Genomic DNA, 13,089 nt, shown 5'->3' with positions numbered 1-13,089 from the left:
CTGTTTTTTGTTGGCCGCATAAGGGGTAAAATTTGTTTTACAATGTGTTTAAATGTTTTTGCCTATCTTCCCGAGCAAAGTCTGAAAACATAATGAGAGCATATAGAAATCATATTTTGATTTCGACATCAAATTGAAATCATAATTTCTCTCGTGATTTTTGAAAACGTCGTGAGTCCAAAAGAGAAGCTCTCTTTGTTTACTTTCTCTTTCGATTATTACAAAGCCATACTAACATTTACATTGGATTTTCCAGCACCAAGCTAAAGAAAATAGCTTTGTCTAGTGTGCTGAGGTGAAAATTTTGCAACAAATTTTAAACTAGCCTAGATATTAGCAAAAGAGAGTACAATGAAAGAGAGTCTCTCATTTGGACTTACGACGTTTTCAAAAATTACGCGAGATTTGTTTTTAAAATGAATCATCATGATGGATTGCATATTTTGATTTCATTTTGCTGTAGATTTCTAAATTGCGTGATATGACATCTGACTGTGAACTTATTTTGTTATCGGAAACCAATATCAAAATTAGTTTTCGATTTGCTCTCATCGATAGCAGAAATAGTTTTCGATTTGATGTCATAGTAAGATTTTTCTGCTATACGTTTTGTTATTTTAACCGTTAAAACGACCAAAAAGATATCAAATTAAGTTATCATAATCAACGATTTCATAACATCAAAATAAGTTATCAATTTGCTCTCAGGCTTTGCTCGGGTTCCACATGACATAAAATTGATGCCAAGGCTAAAATTCATGTTTTGTTTTAAGCCAGTTTTGATAATTAATAAAAATTTCTTCCAAAATTGAGTGAAGCGAGATGAGCGTGCGGCCGATTATTATGAATGAATTTTACTACTAGATGATATAAACAACCAGCATCTGGCACTAATACATTGTTAGTTTTCTACTTCCATGTCTAGTTGCTGAAGGGAGCAAAATCATTGCTGATAATAGAAATTGCTATGCCAATAGAAGAAACTTTGACCTGTTACTTTATATTAAATTTACTAAGTTTGTGGTAAAAGATATTATATTAAGTGAACACCAATCATCAAAGGAAGAGCATACAAATGTATACCAGTTGAACTATACCTGTGTTTTAGTGTAATTATTCATTATTTTTATCATTCAATTTGGCGAATGTCTTAGACTGCCAAGAATAGGTATTTTCCCCTATATCTACTTAAAAATAGTTGAGTTAAATAAAAAAAAAACGCGCAAGAGACAAGTGCATTTAACTAAAACACATGGAAACATCAATTTATTATCGAATCCTACTTTAGCTTTAAATTATTTAACTCAAAATTGGATCTGTGGCATGAACTCGAATAAACATAAAACTTATAATTTGTGTCGTAACAATATCTCAATTTACAAAACATATCGTATCGGCATAATGTTTTAATCAGTTTCAACTGCTCAATAAATAATATTCCTTTTTATAGTCATTAAGCACAATTTGCTTGTTCATAACTGAACTGCCAATTCATGCCCTGAAAGATGCCTTTTAACAGGCAACATGCTACACGCTGATGGAATTACTCTTTTTCTCTCTGTTTACATTCGCCATGCGCTGAAGGTTGTCTCTCCAGCGGGCAGCACACTAAACACGGAGACAGCTATCTCTTATTCTCTCTGTTTACATTTCGTGTGACAGAACATACTCGATTGAGCTAGTACAGCACCATTCGAAATCTTGTACTGCGGCTGAATGAAGTCGAATGAAATACGTAATGCCGCAATTTTTTCGAAACGAATGCAAAACCGTACAAATCGAGTGAATCGATTCGAGATGCACAATGCCACCCCAGATATGCCAACTTCCGAGCAGGTCAGCGCTGATTTTCTCACCCCATCCTATTTTGGACCTCCAGATGTCTCGTAGGATTATTTTTAGATAGATGAGGAAATGACCAATCAAGCCTAACGGATCAAAAATTGGCATGAGGACTCGTAATATTTGTCTTTTTGTCGGGCATAGCTCACCGTTAAGCAATCCAGGCTGGAACTTGTTCCAACCTACTTTGACGGTGAATGAATCTGTAGATGTTCTCCCCCACATCCCCAAAATCGTCTCATTAGACAGTGTGTTGTCCAAATCCATATTCTTCTCTACGGTGCAGTTTTCCTGCAAATACATCATAACTAGCTGAGAGTTGCTAAGCCAACCTCTCGTGCCAAAGTGCTTGCCTCCTCTGCTGTTTCTACACTGGCCAGCATACCATCCACATAGTATCGCTGTTGGATCGCCTCCACCGCCAGAGGATATTGTTTGATGAACCGCTTCGCATTCAAATCAGCTTGGTAAGTAGCAGGCTCCGAAGCTCATTACGTATAGAACATACATATTAGAGTGGGACGTCATGGTCATTTTTTCAAATCAATGGTTTTTTGAAGCCATTCTGGGTCCTGAACAACTGTGCAAATTTGGGACCGATTGATTGCTTCCTCGCTTTCCGCATCGCGTTTGAAGTTTGTATGGAAATTAGTATGGGAGAACGTATGTTTTTGCATTTCTACTACTAGAGGTTTCAGTTCATCGTAAACCAAGTGGCACATTGCGTTAAAGTATAACCCAAAGGATGCCGAAAAACTTTGCTGAAGAAGGCGCGTTGCTGGAATGTCCACGAAAAAAGTTATAACGCTGCAAAGATTGAGTGTTCAAACCATATGCAAAAAATCGTATATTCTGCCAGCACTGCAGAACTACGTAGACCAATAATTTAACTGAGTGGTATTTCAAAATAATTGATCTTATAGAGCTTTAGAGCTAATGGGAGCTATCCGGGATCATTTCACAAAGAAAAAAATCCGACAAGAAGGAAGATGGGTTTTGCCCTTAGATAACCATAGGTCGTCCGGTAGTGCTGGCAGAAACATTGATTTCTTGCATATGGTTTGAACAATCAATTTTCGAAACGTAATAACATTTTTTGTAGACCTTCTAGCTACGTACCTTCTTCGGCAAAGTCTTTCGGCATCTTCCAGACTATATGCTAACGTATTGAGTCACGTGATTGATGATAAATTGAAGCCGCTAATAGCAAAAATGTAAAAAAGTACGTTTTCCCATACTAATCTCCATGTAAATTTAAAACGCGATGCGGCATGCGAGGTCGCAACCAATCGAGCCCATATTATACAGTTGATTTGGGTCCCAAAACGATTCAGAAAAACCTTGATCTCACTTGATCGGACGAAGTTTGCGTTTTTCCATACAACTGCGCCCCACTCTAATACATATACAACAAAGTTTCCCATTATCGTCTGGCCAGAATATGCGCTGACAATGTTAATCTGCTCTTCTCATGTTCACTTGGTTAAAACATTTCTCTAATGTCTCCAGTAAGCGTCAATTTGAACTGCCGGAACTGAATGTGTATTGCGAACAGCAAACTGAGTTGATCGGGACCCTTCACGAGTGCGAAGTTGAGGTATACACCATATACTTTGGCCGCTACATCCCAAACCAAACGTGTCTTGCCGGGCTTATTTTCGTTCGTTACCGGAAACATAGGTAAGTACCCAACCCGCGGAAAGGGCTCAGCAAGCTCCTCTGGGGATACCTTTCGTAGATAGCCTTTTTCTAAGTAGGACGCAATCTTCTGTCTTTGAATTTCTGCCAGCTGGTGATCACTCTTCAAACGCTTCTCGAGACAGTAATATCGTCGCAAGGCCATTTCACGATTATCTGGAAGACGCAAGTTATCAAACTTCCATAGAAGCCCAGTCTCGTATTCCGTTCTCGAATTTGGTTAACGACAGTAACCAGTAACGGCATGGCACGCTCATCGTCTTTTGAAAGAAGTTCATTCTTTTTTAGATACCTACGCTGTAGAGGTCGAAATACTCCTTCACAGCAGCTTCTAAGTTCTCATCTAATCGAGATGTATTGTCACACACATGGAAGGTATAGTGAACCATGTTATGTGAAGATCGGTTGGTTTGGCCGCCATACACTGCCCAACCTAGCCTTGTTTTGGTGGCAATTGGATCTTCAGGGTTTCCTTCGTGGTTCTTCTGCACTAAACCGAACCTTGCATGTTCGAGGCCGATTAGAATCCGCGGTTGGGCTTTGAAATAAGAATCTATCGGTAGACCTTCCAGGTGGGGGTACTTGCGTGTCAGTGAACCATATCCAAGTTTTGATGAGGAAGTAGAAGTTCTTTTACAGTTCTGGCCCCACTAAGACAGTATGTCTTTACCCGAGCAACACAAGTCAGACAAAAATAGTTGCAGCAACTTTATTGTGACCAAATCTGGTCACATATGAGTTGCTGTAGAACTAGCTTGTGGACGCATTATATCCGGCGTTGCTGTACTAGTAGATGGCAAAACCGAATCCTTGTGTAGCGTCTCGTGATGTCTAAATGTGCATTCATTTTTTCCACACGTTTTAGCATTACAAACACCGCTATGACGACGTAGACACTTACTGCAAAGCCCGAATTCCCGAACCGCAGCCCATCGAGATTCTCGAGAGAGATCTTGGAAGCGTTTACATTCGTCTGCAGTTTTGCATGCACCCTTGTATATCGGACAAATATCCGAGGGTGATTGAATCTGCTTGATTGTAGTCCGATCTGATGGCCTTTCTCGTGACGCATCCTGAAAATTAAATTCTGAGTGCGAATTAAAAAAAACGGTTCCTTTCTTTCCCACATTAGCCTCATTCCGTAGCGGTCTTGTTGGTTTGGAATCGTAGTTGAGATCTGAAATGTTTACCGCACTGGCGGCCTCTGCTAATGAGTAGATCCAACTGCCAAACGTCGCCATGTTGCCGTTCCGTAATGTGCTGCGATATCTTGCCCAATCTAGCTTAATTGACGGCGGTAGCTTGCTCACAAGTTGGTGTAATAGCGAAATATTGGTAATGTGTTCCTCCAACGCACACACTTCTACAGTTGCCACGAAGTTCTCCTCATTCACGGCGAAATCGACGAATGTTTGAAGTTTATCCTCTGGCATAGGGGCTAATTTATTGATTTTAGCGATGAGCGAGTGGACTATTGCTTCAGGTTGTCCGAAAAGAATTTTTAATGTTGCAATCACACCCGGAACGTTAGACGGGTGCATTAATCGTACTATTTTCTCCTCGTTGGAATAGCCACACATAGATGTTGTGCTATTAAGCAACGAGACAAAGATCGGCCACTCTTCACAGGGTTCCCTGAAAATAACAGCAGATCTCTAGAGACGGATTGTCGAGCGGAGAGATGACATGGATATGGCTGTGGAGATGGCATTTCCAGTTGAACTGTCGGATTTCCAGCAGATTTTTGGCGATTGGTATCCTGTGGAGTATTTTAATAGTGAGCTACCTCGGCTGATGGCTGATGATGGCTGATGACGGCTGATGACATTGCGAAGCTACTTCCGTTGGTCCAAATTGCACTAAAGTGTGTCTGTGCCTTGTAGAACATTGACGAGGTTCAAACTCCTGTACTGGTTCTGTAGGGAACTCTTCCCGGTCTCCAGTACTATACGTATGTTACACCCATTCTCGAACTCAATCTACTGTAGCGCCTCCGGCTTCTGACCCCTTGAAGCTAGCCAGTTCTTCTAACAAGCTGTACTTTTGCTCCAGATATAATCTTTCCTTGTCAGCTTCGCGTTGGTTCAACTCGCGTTTTTCTTCAAGTTTCTTCAACTTCAACCTTGCAAGGGCCTGGTCTGACATTTTAGAGGATGATACAGATGACGCCTTGCTCCCATTTGGATATTCCCCAGAGCTTGAAACGATGCCTTCCATCACAGCTATCCCGACGGCGTGCGGCGCACGGAGTGTACTGGAGAGTCGCGTTCCTTGTATCGGCTGCTTCAACGCATCTGACGACTGTCGATATTTTGTGAGCTCTAGAAGTGCTTTGGCCGCTTCGTGGGAGGGATGAGTGCTGGTAACTGGAATATGCTCGTCGTGTTTTCAGGACGCTTTTGCTGCTGCTGCTGCTGCTGCTGCTGCTGCTGCTGCTCAGGTACGTGTACTGGAGATCGTTATTTGTTGGAATCCATTCGCAATACTGCATTTGGCGCAACTCCAACTTCTATCCGCAATATCCGCTGGAACCCCTACGCAAGCATAATGAAACCAATCAACACATTCGTCGCACTGGACCATGCTTTCGATGTCCTGTTGATCGCAGTTTGGACATGCGTATCCTGGAATAGTCTTCTCCAATATTTTCGAATCATCCCATGCCGTCACGATATAATCACCATCATTTTGCCCTTACCACCGCGTTCACCTTCACCAGAACCATTTTTGTCACCTTTAACTTTCGACATTTCACTCAACTTGACCCGATTGATATTCGTCTAATTACACGATTTTATAATTTTGTTGGCTTGAGTCCGCTGCCTTCCAACTCCTGGATGAGCTCATTTTCCTCCATGTCATGGAGCCCTCGCAACGAAGCCTTGAGCGGCTTTGTGCCGGGGAGGTCATGAGTGTAGAACTCATATCTGGGGACCTCGATGAATTCCACGACTGACTTGTGATGGCATCACCTTACGAGCCGGAATGTGCAGTATCGGCCTTTCGCGATCAATTCCCGGAGCTTTGGTCGCAGTTCCAGCGGGACGCCTCTGATGAAAACCGGCGGGCATTTCTAGTTTCGCACTGGTTGAGTTTGTGGTAGCTGCGACTGCTGCTTCTTGCGCTTCTTCGGCGGATTGTCGGTGTCGTCAAGTGGCAACGACGAGTACACGTTGCTCTGTAATAGTTGGTTGGAGGGGTTACCCGCGCCTCCAAGAGCAGTGCGCTTGGGCACTTTCCCCGCGACAGAATCGGCCACCGAGTCTCCCATATGACGGATCCGGGTGCAAATAACGCCAACGCGACGAAGCGAAAATGTAAACAGCGAACGAACGAAAAAAAAACAATTGGAAAAAATGCGCGAGCAAAAAACACGTCCGTACGTGCTGTTCAAACTGGAATAGCCAATCAGCGCAAGGATGTGCAAGCTGAGGATAAAAGGCCGTTTCTTCAAATACAGCATTATCAACGTGCACTGCCCACAGGAAGGGAGACCCCACGACGAGAAAGAAGCGTTCCATGTACAGGTAGAGCAGACATACGATGGAATCCGAGAAGGCGAGGTGCCTAGCGAGCAAGTTGGTTCGATCAGGCGGAGGACGATTTGCGAACCATCCGCAGACTGCGTGGTTGGAGACGTGTAGCCATTGACCGAGCTGAATGGAGAAGACTTGCGCACTGCACAGGCCACTCCGGTCTTCACCCTATTTCTCCGCATGTAGCATAAATTCTCTTATCGAAATCTCTCTTAATCTCACGGAGAATGGATATACAGTTGAGGACATGTGAAGGTAGCGAGAAATTAATTGCTAATGTAGCTCTCAAGTTTAGTTGGTAAATAAATCTCGACAAAGTCGGTCGCTGGATTACGTTACTCGAAATAACCGTTGCTTTCCTCGTTAAGAGTTGAATAAGTGCCATAATAAAATATTAGCTTAAATCTATATGATTCGATCGTGTTCTTCAGAAAAGAAATTCTCCGTCGTGTTTCCTGTGATTCGATACAAAGAATCTGAAGATCAGTGCCGAACAAACTCACTTCATGATAGAAGGGTCCAACATAATGGTGCCGTGACCAGGATTGGTGGCGCGAAAGTGAATTTACACCATTTTTAATCGGCGGAGATTTGGGCACTCACTATTGTGCGAAGCAGAGTGTATTATAGACTGAAGAACATTACAACGAGTGCATGGTGTATAAAACTCTTTATGTCCATCCGTTTTTTGGTGTGATTGAACCGATTGCATGGATTGGAAATGAACGAATCGATGTAGTTTCGAAGAGAAAAATGAATAAACTTTGTTCGTTATACGTTCCAATTGAACACAAGCAAATCGGTGGTTTCGAGTGAAGCCGTCTACTGTTTTTTGTTACTGGAGGCGCGTATATTCATACGATTGCATACAAAGCCTTCTCTACCAGGCTCACGGGGTGAGTACCTGGCTTGGTTTTGCAACTCTGGCGGTAAATTTCAACCATTTGTTATCGATTTATTCGAGCACCTCTGGATTTTTACATCGACGACTGAGTTGATTGGATTGGATAACGCTCCTCGGACAGAGTGTCGTGCAGTTAAGTTAACGGGTGATTGTTACCGGAGGTGCGTATTACCATACGATTTAATACAAAGCCTGTACTGCCAGGCTCGTTTGGTGAGTACTTGGCTTATTATGCATCGACGGATAATTGAAAACCACCCTGCTTCTCCATTGGTTTCACTGCATGAGTAAGCTGATTTCGACGATCACTGTATTCGAGAGGCTAGACGGGTCCAGAGCCATACGGCCACTGAAGACATCATCACTGATACTGCTGATGTCATACTATCGTCTGCCTAAGGTCCTGTAGAATATCTGATTGTTCCTGTTGGGAGAATATTAAATACAAGGCCTATTTGATTAGGCTCAAAGGTGAGCCTCATTCCATTCCATCCACCGTTTTTTTTGTGGTGCTGTGCTTCGTTCCTTTTCACAGTGTGTTGCTGACATCAACGACTAAACGATGGTGAAAAAGCTGAAGCCGAAACTGCAGGTGCGGGACAACATCGTCGACTTCCTTCGGCGCACAGCCCGCTTCTTGAAAAATTACGATCCAGCCGTACATGCACTCCAGTTAGAATCATGGGTCGAGAAGCTGGACGAAAAATAGGAGGAGTTCAAGGAAGTGCAGGCGGAGATAGAGGAATTGGAGGAACAAGAGGAAAAAGCGGACGAGCAAAAGAAGACCCGGGCCGAGTTCGAGGAGTTGTACTTCCAGGTAAGGGCAGGGTTGAAATCCAAAATATCACTCAATATTCCTACCTCCTCCTCCTCTACCTCCACTCATCCTACTGCGGGGGCTTGTGCCGGCATACAGTTGCCAAAGATAAATTTGCCTGAGTTCAATGGGGAATTCGATAAATGGTTGCCATTTTATGATACGTTCAAGTCGCTGATCCATAGTAATCCGGATCTGAGCGCAATTCAACGTTTCCACTATTTGCGAGCGTCTCTAAAGAGTGAAGAGCGGAGCAGAATGGATACGTTTGCGTGCGTTTTGACAGTTTTTCCATGGCAAAACTGTCAAAGCGCACGCAAACGTATCCATTCTGCTCAGCTCTTGAGGCGCTAAAAGTAATTGACTGATTTCCGATGAGCAAAGCAAGCTATGGGGTTGCCTGGTCCTCTTTGACCAAACGTTATTCGAACGTGTATCTGCAGAAGAAACGCCATGTTAATGCGCTTCTGCAATTTCCCAAATTGAAAAGGATGTCGGCAAATGGTATACATGACGTCATCGATTGTTTTGATAGGCACACGAAAATTCTGGATCAATTGGGTGAAGTGACTACGGGTTGGGGGGCGATGTTGATACAGCTGTTAGTTTCGAAGTTGGATGATTCAACGCAAAAGGATTGGGATGAGTTCGCGCTGAAGAAGCACGATCCCGTGTTCTTGCACGTGATGGAGTTCCTCGAGGGACAATCCCAAGTTCTGGATGCGATAGCGGTCGATCAACGTTCCGAAGGTCAACGTGCTTCTTTTTCCACTCCTCCGATGCCATTTAAGGCTCAAGACTCCGTAACTCTGTTTTGAAAATTAATGACGTTATTGCTTGTTAGTATTGGTGAGGCAACTTGTACGAAAAAGTGATGAAAATTTGAGGTGGGTGGAAATGGGGTGGTAAAAGCTTGTCAGCTGCTACATAATGTTGCCAGATGTAACAAAATGTTTATTTTTGAGCATTTATGAAATATTTATTATATGGAAACTTATTTTAAATTTCTTCGTACACCACTGGGCTTTCAACATACAGTGTAGGGGAAAGTACAGTAAAACACTTTGATTCTCCGAATATTTACATTTTATCCAGTAAAATTTCGTGCACTGAGCAGTCGAGCACACTGAGACAGTTTCCCAAATAAATGTAAGACGAAATTAAGTCATTTTTATTCTTCATCCGCAGAATGTTTGTTTGCTGCTGCGTGAGTCTGGTGCCATTCATCCACACTTTCTTGTGCGCAGTGCAAATAGAACAGAATCGAGTTGAATTAGGCTGTGGCACACAGCCTTGAAAGAGTGCTAGCCACAGATTTATTAGTTCTAATCTGTAAAATGAGTAAGGAATAATGAAATGTATATTTGCCACCAAAACCGGCTATACGTTGAGAAATTATTCTACGTAAACATTGATTGTGGGGGGAGAAAATAGTAAAAGTATCTGCTGTCGTCTGTTTGGTCGTGGCTGCTGCTGCGGCTGCTGTAGTTTTGTTTTTTTTTTGACTGCATGGTAGGATGAATGGTACGGTAAAATTAAATGTCAACCATTCTCCACCCTGCCAACAGAAGCTTGCATAATCTTTTTTTTCTGGTTGATTTGATTAATTCGCAAACAAACCGCAATAATTATTTGATCAAATAAATCTGGCAACGATGAAATGATGATTCTTTTCTTGTATATGCATAAAGTTGTTTGCGTGTCGACTAGCATATTCGATGTATTGTTTTGATATTTCTAAGTTGCTTTGCCGAGATTTTGAGCGCACTATTTCACCTAATGCGGTAGTGAATTTGGGTGTTCCGAATTTTGCAACATTCACAATACGGCCGTCAAATTTGTTTCTCACTTCAAATTTTTTTAAAGCAGTTTTCGTTGGTTTTTCGACATGAAGTGAAGAAATTGGTGTTCAACATCAAAGACAAAAGTGAAAGTTAGTTAGTGAATTATGTTTAGTTGTGATAAAATCAAGAAAACGGCGAGGAAAGAACAAGTGAAAAACTGAGTGCATGTGTATGTGTGTGTCTCGATCGTTCGGAGTTGGTGTGTGTATAATTAGTATACGAAAATTTGTCTAGGAAAAAAGCAGTTTTAAGTGCTTTTCAGTCAATTAATTGATAATTAATTAGCTAGGTGAGTGAAAAATTCCTATGAGAATATCATGAATATACGTTGACAGAGGTAAGTTGGCAAATAACAGTGAAATATTGAATTTTGGCTAAAATTGCATTAGTATTAGTGCGAATGAGAACAAAATCATCTTCATCATCAAATTGATTACGGTTTATAGAGCCTTAAAAAGTCTGTGCCGAAGATGACAGTTAATGCAGCGTCCGAGAGTTCGTCGTCATCGTCGTTGAAATGTGTATGCTGCAGTGGGCCACACTACGTCACAGCTTTTACGAAACTAACGCTGGAAAAGCGGTTCCAGATTGTCAATTCAAGGAAGCTGTGCAGTAATTGCCTTCGTCGTGACCACTACTGTCGAGATTGCACTTCGCCATTCAGCTGGAATCTGCCTCCGAACATGGTACTAGCAGATCCAGGTTTTAACAAAAGAGCTCCGGTCGATCTTCTGCTAGGACTGGAGTATTTCTATGAGTTCCTTTTACTGAATGGTGGCCGGGTACAAATACAACGCGTAAGAGAAGGACTTCCGCTTTTCGTAAATACCGTATTTGGTTGGATTGTAGTTGGAAAGACGGATTTGGGTACCATCAATCCGGTACCGTGCCACCACGTATTGGCTGAGAAGGTGGAGCGGTTTTGGGCGATCGAAGAGTTGCCAGATGTCTCTCGGCGGACCCAAGAAGAACAGGACTGCTAGGAGTTTTTTCAAGCCACATATTCACGAGATCGCTCAGGGAGATACATGGTCCGACTGCCGAAGCGAATGGGTTTCGAGCAGATGATTGGTGAATCGAAGGATATGGCGCTACGAAGATTGATGCAGCTTGAACGGCGACTGGGAAAGGACGAAGATTTGCGAAGTCGCTACAACGAAGCAATGCAGATGTATTTGGACCAACAACACATATTCGACGGTTCTGCCAAGACGACCTCCAACCGTTCTCTGAATGACGGACTTATGACGGGACCGGTGATTCAAGATCCTCTTTTCGATTTAGTTTTGCGCTTCCGCAAACATCCCGTTGCTTTCGTTGCAGACATCGAAAAGATGTACCTGCAAGTGAAGGTTCATCCCGACGACACTCCTCTACAGCGTATCCTGTGGAGATTCTCGCCAGAAGAGCCGGTTGCGACTTATGAAATGAGTAGGGTCACGTTCGGATTAGCTCCATCCTCGTTTCTCGCAACGCGGTGTTTGCATCAATTGGCAGAAGACGAAGGTAATCATCATCCACGAACGAAGGTTGCGCTCATCAACGATTTCTACGTCGATGATTACATCGGGGGTGCGGATTCAGTGCAGAAGGCCATATTGTTACGGCAGGATTTGGAGCAGCTGATGCCTAAAGGAGGTTTTAAGCTGCGAAAATGGGTATCCAATGCCAAAGGGTGTTGGAAGGCCTTTCGGTGGACGAGTTGGGGACTCAGTCTACGCTAAATTTCGATCAAGAACAGGTGAAGGCGCTAGGAATTCATTGGAAACCAGGACTGGATTTGTTGGGTATTGATGTTTCCAATCTCACTGCAAACGGGCAGTGGACAAGGCGCAAGGTATATTCCATCATCGCTCAGCTGTGGGACCCTAGCGGTATTACAGCTCCAGTCATCTCTTGGGCCAAGATACGCATGCAGCTGTTGTGGGTAGCAGTGCAAGGTTGGGATGATCCTCTATCCCACGATTTAGCGCTTAGATGGACCGAGTTCTACCAACAACTACCTGTTCTCTCAGACATCCAGGTGGAACGACATGCTTTCACCAAGCATCCCATGCTAGTCCAGTTTCATGTCTTTTCGGATGCTTCGGAGGCTGCTTATGGAGCGTGCATATATGCCCGTTCGATAGACCTAGTTGGACACATCAAAGTGGAGCTTTTAGCAGCCAAATCCCGACCAGCCAGCCTGAAGAAGACGACTCTAGCGAGGCTAGAACTTTGCGGCGCTCATGTGGCCGCAAAACTGTACCGTGCTACCGTTAAAGCTTTGAAGATGGAGGATACTGAAACATGGTTTTGGTCGGATTCTACCGTTGTCCTGTCATGGCTCAAGCTACCGCCGTACGTTTTGGCCAACTTTCGTTGCAAATCGCGTCTCGCACATCCAGGAGCTAACGAAGGGACACCGATGGAACCACGTTAAGGGCGTTGATAATCCAGCCGACCTCG

General features: G+C 43.2%; 2 protein-coding genes across 2 annotated transcripts in view; one reads left to right on the top strand and one right to left on the bottom strand.

The window, feature by feature from the left end:
- LOC134209848 (5-hydroxytryptamine receptor 1-like) overlaps positions 1-13,089 on the bottom strand; it is a 286,177-nt gene that overhangs the window by 87,789 nt on the left and 185,299 nt on the right. The gene's annotated exons all lie outside the window — the stretch shown is intronic.
- On the top strand, positions 11,670-13,063 carry LOC134206221 (uncharacterized). Its single transcript, XM_062681909.1, has 2 exons — positions 11,670-12,299; positions 12,383-13,063. The coding sequence occupies exons 1-2, from the start codon at positions 11,670-11,672 to the stop codon at positions 13,061-13,063; spliced, it is 1,311 nt and encodes a 436-aa protein (XP_062537893.1).

Source organism: Armigeres subalbatus, chromosome 1 (genome assembly GCF_024139115.2).
Source record: "Armigeres subalbatus isolate Guangzhou_Male chromosome 1, GZ_Asu_2, whole genome shotgun sequence".
In the NCBI taxonomy this organism is placed as follows: domain Eukaryota; kingdom Metazoa; phylum Arthropoda; class Insecta; order Diptera; family Culicidae; genus Armigeres; species Armigeres subalbatus.
Note: the sequence above shows the minus strand (reverse complement) of the source record. Positions and strands in the feature narration are given on the sequence as shown.

What these genes read in the sequence shown, in the direction of transcription:
- LOC134206221 (XM_062681909.1), top strand. Translation starts at nt 11,670, where the DNA reads ATGGTCCGACTGCCGAAGCGAATGGGTTTCGAGCAGATGATTGGTGAA. An exon ending in GTTTTAAGCTGCGAAAATGG is followed by an intron (nt 12,300 to 12,382) that starts GTATCCAATGCC and finishes GATCAAGAACAG; the next exon opens with GTGAAGGCGCTAGGAATTCA.